Raw genomic sequence first — 27,909 nt, 5'->3', positions numbered from 1 at the left:
TTCCTGCCCTGATGAAAGCATGGAATGGCTCCAGCACTACCACGACCCTTGTGAGTATAAGTGTCTCAGAAAAATAGATGGATGGCTATACATATATAGGACGAAAATGCCTCAAAATTGATCAAATTTGGAGTTCAACCAACAGTCTGTGGGTAAAATATACAAAACTTTGGTGGTTGAAAACTCATCTATATCAGCAAATCTCATGAGACTTTATCTTAACTTAATCAGTGTAAAAAAAAAAAAAAGAAAAATTCTGGCTTTTACTTTGTTCTTGTTTGTGATGACACTACAAAACTGTGTTGACCGGGGGCTCCTGGACCAGGAAGGGCGCCTGGCTGCCCGACAACTTCAAAGGGTAAGTAGTTCTGAATCTTTTTTTTTTTTTTTCATCTGACAAGTGTTTTTTAAACACTTTCATGCATGGCACTAATGTTCCGGTGCTACTTGAAACATTGCCTATATTTACGGCGGCAACAGTTTCAAATAGTTCACATTACATAATGTCCTATGAGAACATTTGTGTGAGGGTTCCACTGTACATTTGGGGAAAGAAATTATTCATGTTGAGTCAGTTTCAAAAACAGTGCAAAAATAAAAATATTAGCCGAACAGTTGAAGCTGCAGGCCAACTGGAACGTAAATGAACAACAACATTATTTTCATTAGAAAAAGGGATTAAGGGATTGAATGGCATGTTCAATGACATTAAAGTCAGGGCATCAATAAGACGAGGAGCCACCAGACTGCTCACGTCTGCGGAAGGCTGATCTTTAAGCATGATGTCAGCTCAAAGCCGCTCTCACATTCTCAATGTCACAGAGGAAGGCACGGGTGCACTTTAATAGATTAAACAGCCACAGCCAGACAACTGGGCTGCTGCCAGGGAGGTGCTGATGGATGCAGTCACATTTAATATGGATTCATGCGGGATTGTGACTAAACGCCGTGTGAAACACAAAAAGCATCAAGCTAATATTGTTAGCTGTTAGCCAAAAGGTGTCACGAAAAATCCGAGCTATCTTGAATAAAGTGAAGTTACCAAACAACTGATTTAGGCTCCTTTCCTCACCCAACAGTTGGAAAGTATCATATAAGGCTGCTTTTATAGTACAAATCGCCGAGTCAAACCACTGAATGCATCATTCAAGAAAAATGACTAAAATATTTTGCTAAAGTAGAACATCATTGATATCATACAATTCCTAATTCAAACAAAATGACGACAGTGAAACTCCGGTCATTTGCATTTCAAAATTCCCTAATGTATCAATCAGGATTTTAATTTTTTTTTCCCCTGTGGGAACATAACAGGCGATACTTGCTGAAGAACTCATCTGTTTCCCAGACCTTTTGTCACATCCTAAAATCCTCCATAATGTAGCTAAAGGGCTCTAAATAAAGAGTAGAGTATTTGATATTTTCATGGGTTGCCACACCAGCATCCATTGACTACTGGATTTGTTTTGGAAAGCAAATAATCAAAGTCATTTATTGTTAAAGGCAGAATTAATGCTTCTTTATTCTCCCGTGTGTGGCGACCACGAGGACACCACTGCGGCTAGCCTGCGTGTACTTTGCTTTGATACTCGAGAACAACCTAAGCACGCAGTTTTGAAAATGTACTGCAGTTCTCCTCCAAATCAGAGGTGTCACTATGCCTAGACTTGGGTAAGATGACACAGTGTGGCATTTCCTCAGCACAATTTGGTCATTGGCCTTAACAAGGAACAATGGCAACCATGGACAAAGTTTGACCATAAAATTCATTATTTTTACTTCTGTTAGAGGCAGTAGAGTTGGAAAAGTAGTTCTTGAATCAAATCTGAACAAATTGGCGGTCCATCAAACTCCTTCCACTACAATCCGTACTAATTCGTACAATAATTGAATAAATACAGTAACAGTATTGAAAAGAGAACAAGTCTGGTTTTATACTGCATTGTTCAAGTGCCACGCTTGAGAAAAGTAGAAAAAAATAAGAAAAAAATGTATGGAATGGGATATATTTATACTAAAAACTGGTCTCTCGATATGTATGACTATCAGATATCAACATATCTGATATCTATAACGCCAGGTTGGACGTTCCTAATACACCAGTTGGAGGGTATACACACTTGTGTCTCACCAAACAACAAAAATAAACAGAGATACACCTGATGTAAATCTAGATCACAGCTATAACTGATAATGCAATATGGTATACAAATACAGTATCCTACATTAATATAAAGGTGTGTCCACCATTAAATAAGCAAACAAGTTGCCAATAGTTGTGGTGGATTAATGTGGGTGTTAACTCATTTATGGTAAATCAGAGGAGGTGAAACATTCAGAACCGGGCCAAGAAAATGCTATGGAACGTTCAATATTTGTACATTTTTTTAATCATTGTTTAGGATTATATTCTCACTGCCAGCTAATGTGGAGGTTTTTGTTTTTACTTGCAATCTGGGCGCTTGGAGATGTGTGTTGTTTCATGTGAAGATGTAATTTTGGATATGTGACACTGATTAAGGAGATTAAAAAAAGTTAAAAATAAAAATGGATACAAGCATAAAATTGATCAGGTCATAATGATATTTGACCTGAGGCAATAATTGCCCTTCAGGGTCATAGCTGCACATCAGGTGTGCGGGAATGAAAGTGGCCATGTGTTTGTGTATATGAGCATTGGTGGGGGGCTGGGTAGGGGCCGATCGGGTTGAAGAAGCGTATACAGTTTAGGGAAACAGGTGCTAACCCCTGGAACAATGTTGTGATGATTGTATGTTTAGACAAGTTTGGGTTAAGCATAGCTGCAGGGAGTCACCAGCCACTGGATACAAGGTGGAAAAACATCAGGTAGACCTCGCTGCCACCTTACGGCCGCATCTCACTTGCGGAAACATTGCCAAGAATCAAGAGTCTGATCAGTCGTGTAGACTCCAAGACACGGTAGATCAAAATATTGCTTGCGCTCTCACAACGAAGATGTCTGGGAGATTACTGATATCGGGTGAAATTAAAATACAGAGAATGGAAAGGTAGTATTGATTGATTTGATACCAGAGATGGAAACACCAAAGGCATGAAAAAGGTGATACAAAAAGTGTGTGTGTGTTTGGTGGGGGGTGGCGGAGCTTCTGGAGGATCCCGCAGGCTAACATAAATTAAGCAATCTGGGGGATTTAAAAAAAAAAAAAAAAAAAAAAAATCGACAAATCACAGAGAAAAACTTATTTACGCCCCTCAAGTTCATGTTGACTGGCAAATTTAAGATTCAACGGAAATTTGTCTAATTTCTCGACTTTTATGTTTTGGCCTCCAACGTGAGCCAGGCCCATCTCCACCTGCTTCAACCTGAGCAACACGAGTAGCATCCTCCTCTTGAAGCGCTCTAATTCTGCCCATTTTTGTCTTTTTACTGGCCATTTCTGAATATGAAATCAGTTCATTCTTTTGTAACATAATCCCGAACATTGCTCCGTTGTTTAATACATTTAATATTATATGTGTATTTTGATATTTATCAGGAATGCAGCTGAAAAGAACAAATTTTGTAAGGGGACAAGCAGAGACAAATAAGAGCAGAGGAAAAACAAACAAAAAAAAAGAACAATTCCAGAACTACACATTACACGTATAATTACCTGTACTATAACGATATATACCGTAATAGTCTGTGCAGGAAATGAAGGACCAAAATGTCATCAAAGTGGAAAGCCAAGACGAGATCCAATGTTGTCGGAAGCACAAATCAGTGCTAGCTTAAGCCGTTTTCGGAGTTAGCAACTGATAACTGGCACGGAGATAGCCACTTGTGATGTGAAATTATCTTATCGTTTTACCTGTAGTGCCAACATACAGAAAGGAGCAAAAACTGATGTGCATTTTATCAGTAATTGTTATGTAAGACATCAGGTTGAAGCATATGTGCATGCTTAACAATTTCCAGGCAGGGGTTGCAAATTTACAACAGGTTTAATAAAATTGAAAATTTGAAGTCCAGAGTATCATTTTCTGAAAGTATCAGATTTTCCTCTCTGCAAAATTTTATTTGGTCCAGAGAGGGTTAATTTGCCTGAGATGGAACAGCCAACCCTAAAAACGAACTGCCATGACCGAGGCTGTTGAGAGAGGGTGATAAGTTTACAGTAATTCTTGACTCTCGGGGTATTTCACACACATTTTCTCAAGGCACATGGCAACCCTTTTAAATTGCGGGGGAAGGGAATGCCTAATGTCTCCTGTGCTGTGAATTTTAAGAGGAAATCTTGTGCGTTCAGTCTTTCTAAGAACTGGCAAGCTACATTAAAGCAGCGAGCCACCTGTCACTGACGCCACTCTGCACGGATACAGGCCGATCCAAGATAGCCGGCTCGCGGGTCCCTCAAGAAGGCAGGGACCTCAAAGAAGTGTGACACTATTCACCGGCGTGACTGACAGCCTCGCAGCTGCCCTGGCGATCTATAGGGCAAAGTACTCCACTGTGTTTTTGTCACCTATTTACTGAGGCATGTGTAATCGATCCATCAAAACAGAAAAAAAAGGAAAAAAATACTTCAAAGGCTAAAGATTATCACCTCTGCCAGCTGGCTCACATGCGAGTGTATTTTTAAATAATGATGAGCAAGAACGGGTAAAGGCGGAACAGTGGACGACTGGTCGAGCCATCTGGCTCACAGTTCTGAGGACCCGGGTCCTCAAATCCGGCCCCGCCTGTGTGGAATTTGCATGTTCTCAGAAACATGTGTGACAAGTTGAAAGAAGACTCTAAATTTCCCCTAGGTGCGACTGGTTTGTTTTTATGTGCCCTCCGATTGGCTGGCGACAAGTTCAGGGTGTATCCCGCCTCTTGCCTGAAAGTAGCTGGCATAGGCTCCAGTGTGCCCGTGTCTCTATTGAGGATAAGTGGTACGGAAAGTGGATGGATGAAAGAATCACTAAACTAAAGTCAATGATTATTTTTCTCATTTATTTTTCAATGAAACACACACACAGAAAAAAAAAGATGGATTTTTCATAATTAAATATCAAAAATACGAAAGTGAAATACCAGACCACAGGATCAAGTCTGATTTCAATATATACAGTAGTTGGTCATATTTACTTAACTCAGAAGTTTGGTAAAAAGCATTGGTAAAGAGATGGTAGCATCAAGGTTTAATATGAATCTCGTGTAGTGTGTAATGAAATCTTATTTAGTATACAGCTAGATGTGGCTGAATATTTCCTAACTGTATTATTTTCAGAGGAAATAATGTGGGCAGGAGTTACATAGATCAAAATCTTAATGAATTTGTATTCTCCCAAGAGTGAAGTCCTAAAAGTGGCTGCTGCCATAAATGAATAGAAGTGATGTTTTAAATGTATTTTCATAGAAATTCCAAGTAGATTTTTGTAAACAGCAACTGGAAAAGAAGAGGTGAACATTTACAAAATAAAGTGTTGACATGTTAGGTTTAGTTTCCTTTTAAATGTTTTGAGTTTGGATTCCTGATATAAAAAAAAAAGATAGACTGCTGAACTGAGCATTTTTTTTTCTTGGAATGAGCGTGCGCTCACAATCCAAATTAAATGTTGTCAGGCAGCATAATTGCGTTAGTATGGTAAATTGCTAAAGCGAGTTAATCTCCTAAAATGATTTGTGTTGTCGTTGTCGCGGTGTCCTTTGAATGTCTGTGGCATTATTCTGTTAATAGTTATCTGTCCTTAAGTCCTTGACCTTCTTGAATTGTAAACAGCTTTTTTACACCACTCTCAGCACTCTTTGACCAAGGGAGTTTTGTCGACAGCAAGGGGGCTGGGGGGAGGGCACCTCCTGAGATAAGCAAGCAAGGGCTGAACCTGTTCCGGCCTGCGCTGCCCTCTGGTCCGCACTCAGTCACATTTCTTCCAGCGCTGCCAGATCACATGGGTTAATCTCCCGTGACCCCGACTCCGCAAAAGCGCAAGCACCGACTCTTTTGGACGACGGCCCGGTGCGAAGCCCAGGCGCGTGCACACACGCGCGTGTTCACTGGCACCGGTTCGTAGACGTTAGGAATAGCGCAGATAAGGTACAAGAATGTCAGGAAGTCTGACACCAACGAGCGCTATGGTAAACAAACAGTTGCAGACGTCTGCCCGCATCCCCTACCTCTTGGCGACCTTCAGTTCCACCCTTTTAAATGTCATACGGTGAAATATGGATCTTTGCTATTGGGTAAACAAATCACTGAGCAATAACTGGAAGCGAGGAAAATCACAGTCGCCACAACAAGAAGGAAATTATTACTCGATTCCAACAAGAATTCAGGTGGCATAATGAGGCTTTTCAGAGTGAAACATCGAGTTGCACCTGCACAAGCTAGTGAAAATTCTGCTAAAACTAGAATCAACCTCATTAGAGAGAAGACCTCCACCAATCCTAGATGGATCTGCGCAAAAACGGGATTTACTGTCACTTAAAGGTTTTTTCCATCTGCTGGATCTGATAGGTCACTGTCCCACTTGGCCACACCCTCAAAAACCCATCCCTTAAGACAGAAATGCGCTCAAGATTGAACCGGTTCTTGTTTTTCTTTCATGGTCATCATTCATGTGGCTTTTTCGGAAACGTATCAACTGACTAACCCTCTGTAGTTGTTTTTAGTGTTTCCCTAAACTCCCTATATGTTCAGTCATTTTTGTGTAACCCTACAAGCGAACAAAAATCCCAACATTAATTAAGTAACTTAAGTTTGAGTGTGGACTTGCTAAATTCTACTGTAATCCTCCTACATTAACTATAACTAATAGGTGCAATCATGATACTAACCAGCTGGGATGAGAATCAGCATCTCCAAATAAGAGTCCTCAGTCGGAAAAGTGTGGCGTGCCCTCTCCGGGTCGGGGATGAGATCCTGCCCCAAGTGGAGGAGTTCAAGTAGCTTGGGGTCTTGTTCACGAAGTGAGGGAAGAATGGAGCGGGAGATCGACAGACGAATCGGTGCAGCATCTGCAGTGATGCGGACTTTGTATCAGTCCGTTGTGGTAAAGAGGGAGCTAAGTAGAAAGGTGAAACCCTCAATTTACCAGTCAATCTACGTTCCTACCCTCACCTATGGGGACGAGCTGTGGGTCGTGACCGAAAGAACAAGATCCTGGATACAAAACGGCCGAAATGAGTTTCCTCCGGAGGGTGTCCCGGCTCTCACTTAGAGATAGGGTGAGAAGCTCGGTTATCCGGGAAGGGCTCAATGTCGAGCCGCTGCTCCTCCGCATTGAAAGGAGCCAGATGAGGTGGCTGGGACATCTGATTCAAATGCCTCCCGGACACCTCCCTGGTGAAGTATTCCGGGCATGTCCCACTGGAAAGAGACCCCGGGGACGTCCCAGGACACGCTGGAGAGAATATGTCTGTTGGCTGGCCTGGGAACGCCTCGGGATCCCTCCAGAAGACCTGGAAGAAGTGGCCGGGGAAAGGGAAGTCTGGGTATCCCTGCTAAAGCTACTTCCCCTGCGACTCGACCCAGAGAATTGGTAGATAATGGATCGATGCAACTAACCAAGTGTGATCCTGTTACTAACTCCCTGCAGTACAGCTCATAGTAATTGTGTAACCCTACTCACTATAATTTTAGCATAATCCTACTACGAACTATCCACTGTAGGTGTTCCATTTAATTCGCATGGCTCACTATAGTTTAATCCTACTCTCTACCATGTATGCAATTTTTGTGCAATCCCTCTCATCGTAGTCTCGCTACAAACCATCAAACTACACTTCATTAAAAATATGAAAAAACAAATAAATTGTCGTCGTCGTGGCATTGAATTGTACTCCTTCACACTGAGAGCTGTTTCTAATAATTTGGTTGGATGAGCTCTCGATATGGCGCCCTGCTGTTTTATACCACAGCTGCAAACCACAATCCTGACAAACATATTGTAGAATTAATATCTATCACAACTGAGCATTATCACCTTCGTAAAAGCAGAAATTGAATGTATTAAATGTCATAGAGTGTGCAGGTGTCCAGCGAGTGAACATAAAACGGGCTGCACATTATTTAGATGACCTTCTATTGCGACAGTTAATGCATCATTTGTCTTTTAGAATCGCTTTTAAAAGGACAGGCTTTAATTAAAGCTACACATGCTCTATATTTATGTACGCAGTGCATGAACAGTCCCAGCGCTGCCCCCTTGCCAAGGCCCCTTTAAGTACATATCACACATTATTGCGTGTGACATGCCCGTGGAGGTTTGCGCTAATGCTAAGTGGGAACCCTGACAATTATATATGCAGGCGAATTAAAAGAGGAGTGCAGCCTTTCCACGGGGAGTCCCACGCTCTCATATCCTTCCCGGCTACCGCGATCCCTCCGGCGTAGTGAAGCGAATGAGAAAAAAAAACCCCAACCAAAAATAAATAAATAAGCCAATCACTCCGACGCTCATAAAAGTTAACAGATCATGGCCTGGTATTTAGCTTTATGTTTATCTGGCTTATTAATGCAGGCGGGAGCGGGCTCGGTCTGCGACTGCGGGTCAGACGCTGCTGTGATTTGCTGTCGAGCGAGTGAGACGACGTCTGCCGTGACGACAGCCACCGGAGCGTCTTCCTTCGAACGGGGAAGTGCGTCTTTATGGGTACATATTACGGATCATTTTCTTTTTAATGCTACATAAAGGCGCATCTCAAATCAGAATTGTGGAAAACTTAAATCAGTGCACGAGTTCAGTTTTCTCAATTCTAGTTTCTCAGTCCATGATTTGTCAGCTAAGCTTGGTGAGGATTTGGCATTTTCAAGCACAGGGCAGTATCATGCTGAAGTCTAAAAGGTAAGCAGTGCTGCATATTTATATTAAATTCAATAGTAGAATATATGTTTCAAATAATATTCAATAGTGGCCTGACAGTTGGCACACGCACAAATGTTTTGCAAAGTTGCCCACTGCATGCGCCACATGCACAGACAACGTTACACTAATTGACAAGTGTAATTTATCAGTTTTCTTTCGTAGTTACTTGAGGATGCTCTTTCTTGAGTAAAAAGATAAACTTACAGGATGTGCAGATTTAAACCTTTTTTTACTGAATTCATATGAAATGTTTTTTAAATTATTTTCAACTATATACCTTTGGTCATCCATCAAATTCAATGCACTTCCTTTAAATGTCCAAAAGTACCATAAACCTGTGTATCAACCTGCTGCCATTGATATCACGGAAAAAGGCATGGCCTCCTGCGAGTACATCATCTTTGTAGCAGGCCGAGATTTCACACTGTATAGATCATGCATTATCTGAGCCGCCAATCCTCACAAGGGTTGCGGGGGTGCCGGAGCCTATCCAAGGTAGGATAGGCAGGAGGCAGGGTCCACCCTGAACTGGTTGCCAGTCAACCGCAGTACACAAATAAACAACTATCTACTCTCACAATCACACTTGGGGGCAATTTAGCCCTTTTTTGGGGGGATGTGGGAGGAAACCAGAGTGCCTGGAGAAAACCCACGCAGGCACAAGGAGAACACACAGACGGGGCTGGGATTTGAACCCTTGTCCTCAGAACTATGAGGCAGACCCTCTAACAAGTTGCTCACTGTCCCGCCCCTGAGTAGATGATTTTGTTTTAATTAAGATAAGATCCTCATTAGTTCAATACCTTTTGTTTGGCTGTGTTTGGTGTGATTTCTGCTATATATAAGTGTGTGCCTTTGGTGAATAAATGTTTGGAAACATTTCTCCGACACACACAGGGCTGAGATTGTAACTCGCACAGTTTTATACGACTTCAAACGCATGTTGAACGCATGAATGTGCCACAATCTCAAGTGCAACAGTACGGTTATCTTTTGAGCCCATTATGTATACCTGGACATCGAAATATTCAGATACAAAAACATGGCCTAAAGCGTAATAGTTTTATGAGCTGTGTAATAAGTGTCCAAGTCGGGCCTAAAACAAAGTTCACAGAGTCCATCCCAGCATAAAAAGAAAGAAAAAAACCCACACACACACACTAGCATTTAGTCTAATAGGCCCAGAGGCCTCTTGACTTTCTCATTTAGCTCTTTTGTGCGTGTCAGTGTGAGGCCAAAAGGGGGTGGACGGCAGTCATTTCTCTCCACGCTGTGAAGTATATTGCAGATGGGAATTATTAATTTGTATCTGCTTTGCCTCAGCGTCGCCCACTTACCGGAGAGGGGAAAAGTGTCGTTCTATTCAATTTTGTCTGCGGTGTGCGGCGGCAGCGGCACAGGCTCGCCAGTGTTAAATGTCAAGCCTTGTAGTGAGCTGTCAAGAGCAGAATAGGGCCGGCATGATTGATGACTGGCGAGCTTGAAACCAAAACCTCCCAATTGCAAACGCTACCTTGTGTCAGTCCTCTTACCTCTTTGCTTTTTCTCGCCGCTGATAGTGGCGCTGTAGAGGGCAAGTTCACCATCGTACGCGGTTATGCGCCGGCATACTCGAACCAGCAGTTATTTGCTATGTACAGCTGCGGCTTCCTTGTTTTTAATCCCTTGGAAAAACAAAAAACCCAAACACTATTGTATTATGCGCCGTAAAGCAGTAGTTGTCCCATTTAAAAAATAGATGAATAAATAAATGCAATGCGACGCAGTGGCAAGATTATTAAATTCTGAGGTTAGATCAAATTTTATTATTATGCAATGCAGATGGGTGTCTGGCTGAGAAATGGCGATTAGTGAACTTAATCTGCCGCACTCTGCCCGAAGACAGAAGTTTCTCAAATATATTGTTTCAACGACAACCCAGAATGTCCCTTTCATCCCAACTTTTATCTATGTGTTTCGTCAACAATGCGTAGCTAAACAGGATACGAAAACAGCATTTTTACAAAATGTACCCGTTAATTAAAATGTCCTTAAAACGCGTACAAAACATCTGAGGTGAGTGAAAAAAAATAATCGGGAATAAATTACAGTTAGGGACCTACACATGCCGATAATTGGTGGGAAACAACATTTTGAAACTTCACAAACTATGCTTTATTTTTTTTGGTGAACCACAAAAAATTCAGCGTAGTTGTCAAGGAGGAAGTGGATTGCGCCAGATGCTGTACAGCGACATCGTAATAGGACAGAGCGAGGAAACAGGTTGGAATCAATGATCAATCAATGATCGCCCCATTCATTTATTACATTTCTGAAGTTCAGTGACAGAGACTCTGCACAGTTTTTTTTTTTTTAGAAACAGGTATACATTTGAAATTTTAAATCTAGTTATGTGATAGCTATCAACGATAAATACAACTATATACATATTCTGTATGTATTGCATTGGCATGGCTTGACCAGCTCACTTCCTACCTTGAAATATGACTTTTGTGTTCTGAAAGTTCAAATTCAAAAATTAGCGTCTTACAAGCAGTCACTCGTGAAAACTAATACAGAAACTTACAGATAAAAAAAATAAAGGCATTACCGCCCATCTTGAGATTGTAAAGGCATAGTGCAGGGGTGTCAAACTAATTTTTCTTGCGGTTCACATTGTTGTTGCAAATTCCCTCTGAGGGCCGTTATGACTTGAAACCATGAAAATCTTTCACCTCATCATATTTACACATGAAATTTATTTAGGAATCAGAAATCAAGGGTACCTGGGTTTTCAACTCTTGATGATGTTTGGTAACACACAAATGCCTGCGATATCTCAACGTTATCATTTATGTTAGGACAATTTGAAAATTTGGTACAGATTTTAACAAAAATCATGGGAGTTGATACACATGATATGCCTTCGCGGGCCACATAAAATCATGCAGCGGGCCAGATCTGGCCCCCAGGCCTTGGGTTTGACACCTGTGGCATAGTGGGACCAACCTGAGTAGAAAGAAGATTATTCAAAAAAAGTCCAAATATTGCCTTAGCAGGCTTGAGGGTGCATCTGATGTAATGATCTGATATCGACGGTCCACATGGTCCTATGCGGTCTTATGGCTACTAGAGTGTGACGGATTACAATGCGGCACAGCAGTGATGAAGAGATCTCACAGTGAAACCGTCAAAGAGTGTCACAACATCACAATGGTTCCATTTGTCTGGCCGTATGGTCAATCAGAGGCTGTTCTGTCTTCATTGGAAATGTGTCCCATTATGTTTTCTTTTTTGCACAAATCAAGAGTTCCCTGGTCAAAAAAAAAAACAATTACAGCAGCAAGAGTCTGGTGGAAATTAATCTGTTTTGAGGTGGTACTTTTTCCTCATGCAAATTGAGCCACTGCTGGCGGAGCAAGGGGATACTTGTTCTTAAACTGCCCACACACAGATGAGAAAAACGAGCTCCCATAATGACAGTAAAAGCAGGGATTATATTTTCATGACATCACCACCATTACACTGAGGCCGTTCTGCTGAAATTCAAAATCATTTGAATCCATTTCGGAACAAGGATGTAACATGAGGAAAAAAGTGAAGTGTCGTGAGTACTTTCCAGATGCAATGTACTAAACGTCCCTCACCGCGAGCCTATCTTTTTATAGTTTCTTCTTCTATGTAGTTTCTGGCAGTCTGGATGCTCTGTGCTGCCTCTCACAGGTTAGTCCTGGTACTTTGACACACACAGTTGCGTGTGGTGTCCCCTATGGGTCACTTCCAGTACACTACGGACTATAAGAACAGTAAGCACACAAAGCATTTTTTTTCCTTTGTCATGGGATTTTCTCACATTTTGAAAATAAGTTGTGTACACCGCTTTGAGTACCATTCCAGTCGATTTCTCTCGGGCCCTTCAGACACGAATCTGACCAGTGATAAGCTCTCCAGAACATCAGCTGCGTCTATTCACCCCTCAGGTCATGGAATTGACGGCTTCTTTTGGAACGAAGAGAACCTCTCGGAAAAAAATCTCCTCCATCTTTGTGTGTGTGTGTGTGTGGGTGGGTGTGGGATACGCTTCGCTAGCTGCATACTAAGCGTGTTGCCAGACAACTGGTCATGTCTTAACTGCGTAACTGGCAACTATTGTTCATGCTGCAATTGAACATGCCTGCGACGACTCCAATGGCAACCTTTCATGTGGTGGCGAGGTGCTGCTGGCCCGCTATGCCGCTTCATGTTACTTAAAAGCAAACTTTTGGGGTCAGGCACCCTTTACAGGTTAGAATATTTTCCAAGGACCGCCTTATAAGCATCGAGCTGATTAAAGCTAACTAGCACTAATTGCCAGTGGCATTAAAAATAGTCAGGATAAAAGAGCCCAAAGCTCGAGCTCGTGTATTCGGAGCATCGGGGACCCCAGTTTGCAGAAAAATGATTTCATGATTCAAATTTTCTAGCTCATGGAGGTTTGTGGTCGGCGATTACATACTACTTTTATGACTCATGTAAAGAGACAATTTCCAGTCATGTAAAAGCATCGAAGTCATATTAAAAAGTGCAATTTTACGATAGAGATGTAATATGAGTGATGATGTCACTGGAAGGAAGTTGGGACTTATGCTCAATTAAACATGAAAATGGGAATTCAAAAGAAGAATAACATTTTACTAGTCAAAAATGAATCATTTCACGTGACTACAATTGTCAATAGGAGAATGAAAAGTACAAAAAGTGGAATAATAAAGGTAATAAAAGTTGAAAATGACAAAGTTGGAGTTTCATGTATATTTCTGAATTTAGAACAATAAAGTTATGAGAATGTTTTTATATTGCGAGCCACATACTAGAAAAAAGGTAAAGATATTACGAGAATGAAGTTATATTAATTTGACATCAACACTTTTAAATTCTGATTCCTTTTTATCCTCCCTCCCAAAAAAGTGTTCTCATAATAACACTAATGTACAGAATATTATATATATTTATTGCTTCTAATTTGTGGCCAAACCCAAAATGCTGTACGTACAATACACATGAGAGATGCGCCGATAAAAGGATTATTTTCAGTGTCAATACTATATGTGTCAAGTACTCAGTACCAGCCTGACATATACTTTTTGAGTAGGAACCATTTACTGTATGTACTGTTTTTACATAGTGTCGCCAAGTGTTTTTCTTTTGAGACAACTCAACTTTATTTATAGCCCTTTAAAAAAACAAACACAGCTGTAACAAAGCACCGGACATGAAATATATCAAACTTAAAAAATACCACGTTATATTTCAGTAAAATGTGTAGCAAGATTGTCAGAAAACAAATGCAACTGAACCAGAAATGACAAGTTGTAACTCTTACGAAAAAGTGTGATCATTATTCAAGTGTTTTTGTTTTCAAACAATATTTAATAAAAGAAAATGTATATTGTAAAATAAAACATTTCATCACAGGTGCAAGACTTGATGGCATTATCAAGGATCGGTACGTGTCAACAAGTACTGAAATGTAAGTTCTTGGACACGCACCGGGGGGCAGATTGCGGCACAGACGATTGGTCGTGATGTCATCATAGAAAACCTTTTTTTGTTTTTTTCTCTCCAGAAAGATTCATCAGATTATGACGGCGACAAAGCCTTGCTCGCAACACTCGGCTAGCTGCACCATATGGCCCGATCCTAAAGCCACGGTCGGAGGCTTTAACGACAGAGCGGATGTGCGGCGCACATGCCGAGGGATGTTGTGGAGGTGGGGGAGGGTGGGAGCGCTTTAAAAAAAAAACACTCATCAAGCCTTTGGCCTGGAAAGGCTGCACAAGGTCAGCTGTGCGAGCGGGGGGCGGGGAGGGCGCACCAGACCCCATGTCTACAACAAAAGGCAGGTGACCGATAGCTACATTTGGCCACAAGGAATCCTGGATCATTTCCTCACCAAAAAGTCCACGCCACTGACCCATTTTAGCCATTAATAGCGACCGCCGTTCCTCAAATACTAATACTAATATGCCACGCGGTCCGCAATATGGGAATCTGGCCAAAATATAGTGACACGGCGAGCCAATTCTCTCGGCAAATATGCACAGCTGCCGGCGCGGGGGAGCAGGAAAGAGTAAACAAAGATGGACTTGTGATTAATGTTTACTAAGGCTGATGCAAGCGCATGACATTTCTTCCTTGTCCGCTGACCGCAAATGAGCTCAATAAACATGCAGACATGCCGCAAACATGTTTAAAACACACTCGCTTGAGTCGCTCATACATCGTGGCTGCTTAACTGGGGGGGGGAAATTATGGACACGCCCAAAAGAAATAGTGCGAATATTCCAAAAAAGAATCTGGGATACGACCGCGACATGAGCGAGAAAAAAAAAAAAAATTAAAGTACTCAGCTATAACAAGAAATGATGTGGTAATTATATGAGGAAAATGAAGTGGAATATTCTAAGTAATGTCACAGTACTTGGGGAAAAAAATTAAGTGAGGGGAAAAAATGGAATTCAGTAAGGGGAAAAAGTTGCATTATTCAGAAGATTAATATAAATTCAAGAAAAAGAGAAAGACATTGAGAATAAAATTGTAAGCAAAACAATAATAGGTGAGAAAAGTAAATTGTGAAATAACACAAGAAACATTTAGGTTTGTAAGGAAAAAGTCAAAATATTAAAAGAAAAGATCATACTAATAAAGACAATTGTACAAGAACAATTTATGAGAATAAAGTCATAATTTGTTGATGTGAAAAAACTTTGACAGGATTTAAATCATCTATGAAGGAAAAGAAGTGGACTATTATGACATCTGTTGCAGTAACGAGAAAAAAAAAGTTGGAATTATGGGGCGGGGGAATCTTACAATATAACACAAACAAAATCTAGTTTGAAAAATTTCGTAATATATTCCATGACTCTTACGCTCTTAAACACTGTGCTTGGACTGGATAACGAACAAACAGTTTTGTTTTGGATGCAGCGGCTTCAGAAACAGAGCCCAATGCGATAATATTAGCCCCGCTGTGGCGAGGTGGGACGCGGGGCAGCCCGCAGACTAAGACGCCGGCCGAGAAAATGATTGATGCAGTTGTGGTTGGTCTATAAAGGTCTGTAAAGAGAGCTTGGAGATAATCAACGCCAGGGTGTCGGCAGCCCCCCCCCCCCCCCCCCAACCCCAACCCCTCTCTCGACACTGCACGTGTGCACACAATCGCTGACTCAAGAGCGAGACCAGACGGGCGCTTCCAAATCATCGAGAGGCGGCGGTGATGAAATTCTGAAGGTCGGCCGTAACAAGCTATCCCTCGCTGGGTGTTTTGTTCCACGTAGTCCCCCTCCTCTTACCCTGTCACCTTCTAACCTTTGTGTTCACTAGCGGGGGGTGCGGGGGGGGGATCAGGTGAGTGAGGGTGTCTGTGTGTTGGTTGGGGGGGGGGAATTGTGTTACAACCCTGTTTATCTGCCGGTGACCTCTAGCCAGCAATTCTGCACTTGATAAGGGGAGGGCTGGCCTCATAATGTGCACAGCGGTCCGATATCAGCCTTGTATCCTTGTGAAATTGATTACCGGGGGCCCGGGCGGCGTGTGGAATATAATAAATAGAGATGACACGTAAGGCGCGCACGCCGACTTTTAAGGCTGATGGGGGGGGGGGGGGGGGGGACGCCTCAGCAATTACCCGTTGGCCACTTAAAAAAGGGGTCACGCAGGGCAGCTTGGTGGCTCAAGGAGTTATGGTTATTTCTTTTTCTTTTTTCCAGTGGAACACTCCTCTTCCTTTCTGTGCATGTGGGTGAGCAATCAACTAAAGTTTACTTTTAAAGACAACTTATTACCGTCCATTTTTTCACCCATTTTTGGAGTCTGGAATGTGTGTTTCTAAAATGTGAGAAACACCCCCCACGTTGAGCGAAAAAAACATTGTTACTGCTCTCATGTCTGTGTCATATGTGTGGCGTACACCTTCAGGTTGTTTCGTCTGCCGTTGTGTTGTCCTGTTTTGTTTGCGGTCCTTGAATGCTCGTCATGCACAAAAGTGCAAGTGAAAATGTATTTCAGCTGCCTTCCCGACACATCTACAAACTGCCCAAGTCGTCTACTTCCTGATACAGTTAGCCCGTACTGCCAAAGACACATTAATGTGTGTAGATGGCAAAAGGTCAACTTAATTATTTGACATCTTTTATGTAAAATATTCGCGTGGATATTCGTTCCCCAAAATGTAATTTCACTTTCAATTTTGTTATTTAGCTTTTTGTGCTAGTATGATAGCTCACAGAATTTATGAAACTCATATGCTTGTTTTTTGTAATTAATAACACAACTACTTAATACAGTTGTTAATGTAACATGAGTTTATTATGTACACACTTGGTGCATAGTGTTGGATCTGTAAAAGTCTAGGTGTTTTGCCGGTGTGACGGTCTGAGCGCTCCCAGTGCTAAAAGGTTTTCTTCAGGTTAATGCGCATGAGTGTAGAATTTTTGGACTTTTTCTTCTTTTTTTACATCCGTGTCAGTCTGTGTTCATTTTTGCTCCGCGGGCATTTCGCTATGGACATCACACAAAGCCAAACACAGCAAATGAAAGAATACAGAAACAAATCCGAATGTATTGTTTGTTATTTATCAACTGTAAAGCACGTTGCAGCATTGAACAAGAATCACAGGATTGTTCGGGCTCAGTCATGAAGGCACATTTGAGATAGTGAAAGTAAGCGTCATATCACCCGAACCCATACCCGAACAATCCTGTTGATTCTTGTTCAATGCTGTAACGTGCTTTCCAGGTGATAAATAAACAATAAGTTCACGTTTTTTTCTGTATCCTTTCATTCGCTGTGTTCGGCTTTTTGAAACGTCCATAGTGAAATGCACGCGGAGCAAAAATGAACACGCGGAAGAAGCATTGATGGGGAAGTTTCAGACTGGCACGGTTGTACAAAAAGTAGAAAAATTCCAAAACTTGAAAAAAAATTCTACACACATGCTCATTAATTCCAAGGGGACTTTTCAGCACGGGGGAGCGCTCAGACTGTCACACTGGCATCTACTGAATTATTAACCCTTTTTAGGTGGGGGGGCGAATTGTTGGCTGACAATTCACTCACGCAATTGAGTGACTCAAACGTGCATGTTTCTCGAATGTGGGAATAAGCCAGAGTATTGAGGAAAAAACCACACAAGAATGCGTAAAATATGCAAACTCCACACAGGAAGGCTGAAGGTGAATTTGGAACCGTGAGACAGACGGACCAACCACTAAACCACCAGGCTGCCTTATGTAACCCATTTAAGTGTATTTAGATGCAGCACAAATGAAATTGCATGTTACCACCCGAAGCTGGGTTGTGCTGTGGAAACCACCGCCCGCCCCCCTACCCCCAGGCCTCGGCCCTGGCTAAATGTTAGCACACAGCTCAGCATGTAGATGCGCTCGCTCGCCGTTTCAATGAAGAAATGGCGGCGGCGGTAAACTGCCAGGCAAAACCTTTATATCTATTTGTTCCACTTGTCTGCTCCTCAATGAGTTTAATCAGGTGAGAAGAAGCCGCGAGGGGGGGTGTTGCCTTACCCGCCCATACATTAGAGCACCCACTTTCCACTCCCCTTCTCCTCCCTCTTTGCGCTGGAAACTCAAAATACACACACACACAACCCCTGAGCCCCATTCTCTGTACATCGATGTAAGAGTTGAGGGTCTCCCTCTCACACCCCCTCGCCCTCCACTCCACCCACCCATTGCCTCACGGATTATCAAGTACACTTCAATTACTGCCGATCGATACACTCCTGGCTGCAAAAGGGAGTGCGAAGGGAAATTAGACAGACTTTGGGTATGGCCGTGACTACAAAGCAATGGATTAACACTGATATGCATCTCTTCATTTACATTGGGAATGGGCCCATTCTCCATCAGCACCCTGCACATTCACGTGGGCTTTATAGGAGGGACTTTGTGAGAGATTGCTTCTTTAAGTGCCGGGCAAGGTGAGGGCAAGCCCGCCACACAATGTGTGTGGATTAAAAGCCGCCCGCCCGAGTCACCGCTGTAACGCTGAAACCAAAAGAAAATATTCCGTCTTTAGTGTGGCTGCTCCACATTGATTAGGACTCATTAAAAGACTAAAGACGCAATAATCCAACAGTGCATCAACTCTGCCATTTACAATCGCATCAGATATTTGCTAAAAAAAAGACAGAAAAGGGAGGGTTTCCAGACTTCGAAAAATGCATGTCAGCAGATAAGACAATGGCTGGCATTTGGTAGGAAATAATGGAGGAGTACTCGTCCCGCTGAAGTGAGAGGAAGGGGAAATGAAAGCAGTACTGTGGAAGAGGATAAAAAAGAAGTAAAAGTGTAGGAAGAGATAAGCACTGGCTGAATCCCCCGGGGCACCCTTGTGAAGGTCTGGCCCCTACCTCTGAACCTCCTCCAGGTCATGTGCCCTCGCTCTCCTACCCTTCCTCTCTGCAGAGGTAGTAAAAACACTCCAACACCTGCGTCCCCCCCCACCCCACCCCCATCCCCCGTTGCAATGCGTCGCCGACTATATTTTTCATCTGGAGACAACCAAACACGAGAGGCAAGGCTTTGTAATCTTGAAGGGGTAACAATCCCTCTGGTGAGGGCCACATGATACCTGGCCTCATTAAGTCATGATTATGATCGGAACTTCAATAATACCTAGAATAACCAGAATATAATTGGTCTTAACTCGAAGCATTTTCTACATGTACCGTACAAAAAATCTGCAAGCACTTCTCCTGTGTGGTGTACTCCATAGACTTTACATTCATGTGAGTGGTTTGATCGGTACTGTCTAATGATTTGTATTTTATGCTGATCAGCTTTAAAGTTTAAATTTTATTAATAAATAAATACAATAATTAAAATTGATTAATTTAAAATTCAGATCAACTCTCCAAAAGACATTTCACTCTGTGTCGTCATCGTGTACACTATGTTTGAACCCAAAAGCTAATTTATTTTTACTCTTTTGACGTAGTACTATTAATATCTGCCCACCAATAAAGTTATTTAAAAAAAACATCTTGTCAGTGAGAGACAGACAGACAACACTCAATGTGTGGATCAGACTACAAGACAAATTTGGTCTTTCACAATTGACCTGTATGACACTATTCCAATAAAATCTTGTATTCCGATACCACCGCATCCTGTCTTTTACAATCACTGGGCTTTAGCATGTGACCGGATACACTCCTTACCACGGCAACCACAACAACAATGGATCGCGTCATATGTATTATAAGAACCAAATGGGGAAAAATGTGCTTGTGGTCATCGCTGCTCGAGAGAGGACTTTAATTCAAGGTTTGCTTGCAGTATGTTCACATACTTATAACACAATAGAGCTCGCAAGTATGTAACAAATGTTATGTCTCCTAAAAAGCTAGTGCTAGCACTAATTGTTGTATAGTATGTAAACATGCCAGCGCTATGTCGAAAAAAATTGACAAAAAATTGTGTGTGAAGAAATGTAATTATAATAAAGTGATTTAATTAGAGTAAGTTAGCACTCATTTCTTTCTTTCACTGTTGGAATATAGTACGAGAATAGATAAATTAATATACTGTGTATACAGTACACAAGTATATACAGTAAATGAACACGTCAAATCTAAATAGACACATTGCTCCATCTTGTGATCTGATCAGCAGTTATCGATTTTTTTCAAACTCACAGATCAGTCCAGAAAATCTTGATCACGGAAAGCGCTGTACTTAGTATGATCAACACGGCACGAAAAAACACACAACGATAACCCCAGCATGGCACCGCAAGGTGTCCTGTAGTAGTAGTAGTAGCAGCTCATCCATGCTTTTATCTCAAGTAGACCTGACTACTGTAATGGTCTTCGGACTGGACCCCCCCCCCCCCAAAAAAAAAAAAAGAGTATTAAACCCTCTGCAGTTCATTTAGAATGCTGCAGCTCACGTTCTGACCAAAACAAAGCGGTAAGAGCATATAACTCCAATCCTAAAGTCCTTGCACTGGCTTCCAGTCAGATTTAGAATAGATTTTAAAGTTCTGCTACTGGTCTATAAATCACTAAATGATTTAGGTCCTGAATGCATGAAAGAAATACTTACAGAATGCAAACCCATTAGCGCTCTGAGATGGACTGACTCACGTCAAATAGTGGAGCGCAGAGTCCAAAGCAAACATGGTGAAGCAGCATTTAGCTATTATGCTGCACACATATGGAATAAGTTGCCAACAGAGGTGAGGTCAGCCCCAAGTGGGAATGTTTTGAAATCCAGGTTGAAAACTCTTCTTTTTTTCTCATGCTTTTTAGAATATATTTTTATACACTTTTAGATCATATTACTTGCACTGTATGCGGTTTTAATTGTCTTTTTTAAAATATTTTGTTTGTCATTTTTATTGTTTTTATGCCATTTTAAATCTTTTATCTCTTTGTTTTCAAATGTCTTTAATCATGTAAAGCACATTGAGTTACCTCATGTATGAAATGCGCAATACAAATAAATTTGCTTTGCTTTGCTTTCCTTAGTAGTAGTAGTAGTAGTAGTAATTGTAGTAATGGCAGCGGCAGAGATTGGAATTGCGGAAGAAATGGTTTCCTAATTATTGTGTTTCATGTTTCAATCACAGTCTGTAAATCAGACCAACCCAGTGTCAACCGCAGACAAAAGGATTCATGTTCGTAAATATTTAACAGGTTTAACATTTACGATTGTCAGCATCAACTATTTTCCGAGCAGATCTGGTAGGGAAAAAACTCACACACCCTGCTACATGACAGTAAATGACGCATTAATACCATCCACCCATCCATCTTCTGACCAGCTTAATACCTTCTTATCCATGTTATTTATAAAGATTTTTTTCTATATTTTAAGACAACAATTATTTTAAAATGTAAACAAATTACAGATTGTGTTGGACCGTAGACATTCCACTATTATCGCTTAGAGTCATACACACTCTCTTCCACTCTCTGCTGTGTTCTCTTGGTTCTGTGATTCTGACAAATTGTTCGGGTTACGATAATGGCGGCCCATTTACAAGTCCTGCTGAACCATATCCACTCGTCTCATTGCGAGGTCGGAGTCGCGTTACACATTACGGAGCCAAGTGGGAGTTTAGTTTTGGGTTTGAAACGGGCCCCCTTCTCCAAATAAAGATGCCTCTCCAGTGAAAGCTCCTCACTCTGCCATCAATTTAGCGGACCTCCCCTCCCATTCGCTCCCACCGCCGCCATCCATCCTGCCAGCTCCCACGGTTCGCCTTGGAAGTGATCCGTCCCCGAGCGTTGAGTCGAGCCACTCGGCGTTCGCTCGGGCCCCCGGAGGCATTCCCCGCCGGCCCGCAACTCTCGCTTTCTTTTGTCAGCCAAATGGATCCCAATTAAATCAACAGTTCTGCAATTAGAATTTGGAATAATCTATCTTGTTCAGTGGTCTAAATCCCACCGCTTGACTTCTTTCTCTCATGTAACTCCTTTCCTGGAATCAGTTACAGAGAAAATGAGACGAGCTATTTCCTGCAATGGGATACTCCTGGGTGTCTTTGTAGTTGATTTTTTTTTGGGGGGGGATTGCTCTCTATTTGCTCAATATGTTAATAGCACATCTACTTCGATGTTTGTAGGACGGTACATGGGGGACGTTATAATGGCAAAAGTTGGGTTAAGTGTGGTGATCCTGAGAAATTAAGTGTGTAGGGACTATTGCAAGTAAAAGACTCAACTACAAACACGTACTAAGAGACGTTAATAGACTAATAAACTAAAATTAAATAAAACTGCTGACCCTTCGAAGACACCTAATGTAATTGGGAGAGAACAGGAAGAGCGACACTGTCAGATAGTAGTTTTCATTTTGCTGGAAACAAGTGTTGCGTTTTGCTTGTTTTTTTTTGGCTACATGCTCGTTATGTTAGCATGTCCGTGGTATACATTATTTTCGTATGTATTTGAGGTATCATAAATTGTATTGTTCATATTGTGCCAAGCAGCCAGTAGTCTGTCACTAACCTATGCAAGTGCAGTCGTAACTATGGTATACGCTAAAAACACTTTTTGCTCATAACTATCAAACATTCAAGTGAAAAACAAGTACGGTGCTAAGTGCACAAGGCTGATTGTGCCATATGACAATGTACTCTTATGCTGTTGTACAAATCAGTTTATTGCATGTCCATTGTGACCTTGATAAGAATTACGGTAAATATATCCATTTATTTTCCTCGCCGCTTATCCTCAAGAGGGGCGCGGGAGTGCTGGAGCCTATCCCAGCTGTAAATGGGCAGGAGGCGGAGTACAGCCTGAAGTGGTTGCCAGCCAATCGCTGGGTACATAGAGACAAATAGTCGCACTCACAATTACACCTAGGGGAAATTTTAGAGTGTCCAATTAATGTTGCATGTTTTTTTGGGATGTGCCAGGAAACCAGAGTGCCCGGAGGAAACCCACACAGGCACAGGGACAACATTCAAACTCCACACAGGCGGGTCTGGGATTGAACTCGGGACCTCAGAACTGTGAGGCCAACGCTTTCCAGCTGATCCACCATGCGGCCACGGTAAATATATGGAAAAATTTCTACGTACTGTAAAATGTGTGAAAAACAAAGCGCGGGTGGAACTGAGCGTGTCGTATAACCACATATTCTGCTGCAGAAAATAATTCACAGAGTGTCGTTTGTGACTTCAAAACATCATAATCAAAGTATGAATATTTGTATGAAAGACACGACTAAGCATAATATAAACCGATGAAAATAAAAACAAAAAAAAGCAAAAAAGGTGGGCCCCTTCTCTGGTATTTTTACATTGCTTGGCAAACAAGTTCATTGTCTACCTTTTGTAACATGTGATCATCCTAAAAGTGAGGATAGCGATATTATTAGCTCAGAGGGGTTTTAGCTTAGCAGACACGGCGCAACAGTCCAAGCAAAACAAACTCAGGGAAAAAAAACAATCACAAAATTCATTACAGACATCAATACGTCAAACAAGTTATCAAGAGAGACGTTCAAATTCTGAGGGTCTGTGAAAAATGTGAGGAAACGGCCTTTCCCCCTGTGCTCCAGGAACACGCACTCATGCGTCACCCTCACACGGGGGCCACTATTTGATTAATACAAGGAGGGGCATATTTTAATCTGCGCACACACCCACGGAGCGCCAACATCTTGGACCTGGGCCACATCGTTATTGCCTAATAGCCGTGTTCAGAAAGTATGCCCCATTGTGTTTCATATGAGTGGGGCCGCCCCCACCCCCGACCCCCCTCCACTCTTGCAATTCGAAATCACATCCAGCTAAACAAACCAGCAGGCCTGCTTCCTGTGGAGCGGCCATGCAAGTGGCAGGCACTAGTTAAGACCTCCGCGGCCCGCCGCCATCCACGGGGACCTCTCGTCCACCCCCCCTCGCTCCACACCCGGCCACCGCTTCTCCACCTTACTGGCCCAAAACCGTTTGGTTTTAAACATCCTCCCTTGCTTTGTTTACATCAGCCAGTTGTTATCTTTAGAATAAATGTGGGCAATCAGCCCCCTGATGTGATCCAGTAATAGACGTGGCAATCACGCCAATTGCAATGCAAAGACAATAAAGTTACTAAATGAGCCAAGTGTGCGCTCCCTAATTTTCTAGTGATTTATGAACAAATAATCACCCCCCATTATTTGCTTCCCATGCATAAGTCATGTTAAAAAGTCAGACGACTTCAAGAATTTCTGCCCCTTTAATGAAATCATTTTCACTGCAAAACAAGGTTGATTGTGGACCTGATTGATGCAACGCGGCCTTGCATGAGAAGGGCCAACATGTAAATATCGGCCGGACACCGCTAGTTTTAGATGTTTGACGGCCCCCCACTTTTACTTTGTTATGCTTATCTGCATTAAGAATGGAGGCTCATTGTGTGAAAACAATGCCCGTCCTTTCATGTCCATCACTGCACGATGGCAACTGACACATGAACCCTTTCAAAGTATTTGCACACTTTTTGAATAAAGTATCCAAAGAAAAGCAGAGAGAACTCCTACTTTTCAACGCACTCATCTATAACTCCACATTGTATGGATTAAATTCTGATTGATCAAAAACACAAAGAGATTGTTGGTTTTCATAATAAGAAAAAATAATTAGCACAAAGTCGTCATCAACATACCCGATGATATTTCAGTTAAGCCACCAATAATACGGAATAACACTGAAAAAGTAAGGAAAATACACCAAAAGTTACGGATCAAATTAAACAAATGAGTTTTGATTTTCAATATTATGTTCTGTGGATTATTTTGACTTTAATTTATATTCAGATATTTTTATAATGCAAATGTCATGAATATGAATGGCACACAGAAAAGTTGACATCACACTGTACTTTATCTCGTTCTGGTTAGCAATATTTTTTCAGTTTTTGTTGCTGTTTTCCAATTGTTTGGTTGAAATATTTGGTTTGGTATTGTGTCTTGCCATTTACTTACAAAATTGGGTTGGCTCGGTGTTGTCGGAAAAGAACGTAAACCCAAGACCACCTGCGCTGAACTACAGTAGTGGGGGATGGGTGAGACACAGTGTACACTGGTACAGAATGTTACGCTAACAAGAAAATACAACCTGGCCTGGTCAAATGAATCTTAAAATGGTTTTACTTCAAAGAGTTTAGTACAGCTCCAAACTGAGTGAACCTTTGTCAGCGTTTTCTAACTCTCGACCTCAGCGCTCCGGTTGGGGAAGCGAGTGAGCTCTTAATTAGCGTCAAACCAGAGCACTTGTTGTTCCAGCTGTGCATGCAGTCAGGTTAGCCGCTGTGTAATCACCAGTACACAGAAAAGAAAAAAATATATTCAAAGCGGCTTGATTTGTATCACACAACACAAAATTAGGATGCGTAATTTGTAGCACATGGAGAATATTTTCAAAGCAATAAGAACAGGAGTTGAACAGAATCATATATGAGCATTTAGTGTGACTTACTGTAGAAAAAATAGAAAGCAATAACCTTTTTTTCTACAGACTAATTCCAGGAGAAGAAGAATGGAAAAACAGAAAAACAATTAAAAGTCCCCCTTTTCCCCTTCCCATCCAGACATTCCCACACATTTTTTTTTTTTTTTTTTTTGGCAGAGCACTGCTGATGATCTCCAGAGGCTTTGCTTCACGAGGAACTTGTCAGGAAAAGATCCACATTTCCCAGGGACGAGTGTGGGTGAAAGTGAGAAGGAAACGGAGAGGCAGAGCGTAAGTTTGAGTGAAAGCCAAAAAAGTGAGAATTCAAAGGAATGGAGGAGTTCATGTATTGACAGGGCGGGTTAAGAATGTGAAGGCTGGGCTCAGGCTGCAGAAGGATTTGCGATATCCACAAAGAGAGCGCACCAACTGCGAAAAAAGTGAATAGGAAAGATGGCAGCTCTCCGTCAGTGACTTTTGTACGTCAGAAGAACTGCGGCGGAGAAACAAAAAGATCCTTTAATATGACTTTTGTTCTCCAGAAAGTGACCCGGGGAACACAAACGCATTGCTAATCAGTTTAACCCTGTTACACCGCTTCGACGTTCACATGACGCGCGGCTGACAGAACTGCCAGGCCCACTCGAGAGTTAAGCGCGGCCCCCGGTGCCCGGGGCAGGGGCAAAAGCCCCGACCTCCGGGGCACGCTGACCCGGCGGGGGGACGCATCTCGTGGCATTTTGACATCAGGTTCAGGCACAATGGCAATCGCTCTAACAGCATCTCAACCTGCTGCTATTATGACATTATCCTCATTCAAATGAGGGCTCATTGCTTTTGTTTTTGGATTTGTCTCCGGTGACATTTTGTTGACGGACTAGGTCAGCCCGGTGAGGAGCGGGTCACAAACTGACACAAATGTCAAAAATGCTTTCCTCGGCTATTTAAACATAATCAGTCGTGTTTGCTCGGTCAAGTCAAGTCGACGTCTAAATAGGAAGCTTTTTTTTTTCCCCGACATTTTGGGACACAGTTGCCATGAACTACAAATATATTAGCATTTTATCAATTATATTCACAGGTGGACAGTGATGGTCTCCTGGGTGTACCGTTATCATGAACCATTCATTAAAATATCAATAACCCAGCAAAAAAATAACAATAATAATAATCCATGGCCATTTTGACCTGAACCTTCCTCAATTATCCAAAAGTGTCAGAAACGGAATAAAATCCTGATGAATGTTTATATCTCAACACAATTACAAATCAATATTTGGCACATAACTACTAACAGATCATTCTTGATTTTTGCAAAAAAAGAAATGCATGGTAAAACAGTTGTCTTAACATGTATAGCAATAAATGTTTATGAGTCCATTTTACTTCAGGCTTGCTTTCTTATCAAAAAGTGTCAGATACTGAAAATAAATCACAATAAATGGCATGATGAAAATAATTTATTTGCGATCACAGCTAAGACTTTAATACAACATTAAAAAAAATAAGACTGTATATGCATGTGCATAGTCAACACTACCAGAAACTGACTAAAAATATTAAAAAAAAAAAAAAACTATTCATGGGATTATTGATCACAAAATCAATATGAAGTCCATACCGTGGAAATCAGTGTATTTACCATTTTCTACATTAAAAACTGAAACAAATGTGGTCAAAAATGAAAACTGAACTTCAGTATTTTTTTAAGCTTATTTCACCATCATCTCATTTTGCCCAAATTTTAAAAATGTATCATTATCCTGCCTCGAAATTTTACATAAAAAAACAGCACCAAATCAAATAAGGACTTTCACAAAAAAATGAACAATTCATTCAGATTCATACTGAAAAACTACTTAACACAACAGGGGGTTAAAAAGTGTGCCGAATTTAATGTAAAAGCTCAATGCAATTTTTTTGATATAATAACAATAACAATAATAACCTGGATTGACATTGTGCCAGTGACACTTATACGGCAACACATTGCCTTTTATATTTATTTTATGTATGCTCTGACGCAGGGAGACGCTCTCCAATTTCATTGTACAGTCAGTCGTATGATGACAATAAACGGCATTCATTCATTCATGTCAGCATCTGTGTGGACAGTTTTAGCAAGTTTTACTTACCTCGACATTGACACAAAAAGTTAACAGGTCACC

General features: G+C 41.5%; 1 protein-coding gene across 4 annotated transcripts; it reads left to right on the top strand.

Annotated features, from left to right (window-relative positions):
• On the top strand, positions 1-27,640 carry LOC133502384 (uncharacterized). 4 transcript variants are annotated; one of them, XM_061823119.1, is made up of 7 exons: positions 1-50; positions 326-358; positions 8,470-8,601; positions 14,248-14,278; positions 23,042-23,128; positions 23,222-23,358; positions 25,919-27,640. In XM_061823119.1, exons 1-7 carry the CDS (start codon positions 12-14, stop codon positions 26,105-26,107), a joined length of 648 nt encoding a protein of 215 aa, XP_061679103.1. In that variant the 5' UTR covers positions 1-11; the 3' UTR covers positions 26,108-27,640. The 4 variants fall into 4 exon arrangements, 1 of the variants encoding a protein (XP_061679103.1); XR_009795471.1 differs by lacking the exons at positions 1-50; positions 23,042-23,128; positions 23,222-23,358; positions 25,919-27,640 and adding exons at positions 8,709-8,793; positions 14,399-14,514 and having other exon boundaries at positions 109-358; positions 14,248-14,302; XR_009795473.1 differs by lacking the exons at positions 1-50; positions 23,042-23,128; positions 23,222-23,358; positions 25,919-27,640 and adding an exon at positions 14,399-14,514 and having other exon boundaries at positions 109-358; positions 14,248-14,302.
• Positions 27,641-27,909: the final 269 nt, after the last annotated feature.

This window comes from Syngnathoides biaculeatus, chromosome 6, assembly GCF_019802595.1.
Source record: "Syngnathoides biaculeatus isolate LvHL_M chromosome 6, ASM1980259v1, whole genome shotgun sequence".
Classification (NCBI taxonomy): domain Eukaryota; kingdom Metazoa; phylum Chordata; class Actinopteri; order Syngnathiformes; family Syngnathidae; genus Syngnathoides; species Syngnathoides biaculeatus.
The sequence above is the reverse complement of the archived record's forward strand: the minus strand, read 5'-3'. Positions and strand labels throughout refer to the sequence as shown.

Bases quoted from the DNA above. Each gene is read 5' to 3' on its own strand.
- LOC133502384 (XM_061823119.1), top strand. From the start codon at position 12: ATGAAAGCATGGAATGGCTCCAGCACTACCACGACCCTT. The intron at 359-8,469 runs GTAAGTAGTTCT...TTATTAATGCAG, and splicing joins CTGCCCGACAACTTCAAAGG to GCGGGAGCGGGCTCGGTCTG. The intron at 14,279-23,041 runs GTACGTGTCAAC...CTTATCCTCAAG, and splicing joins GATGGCATTATCAAGGATCG to AGGGGCGCGGGAGTGCTGGA.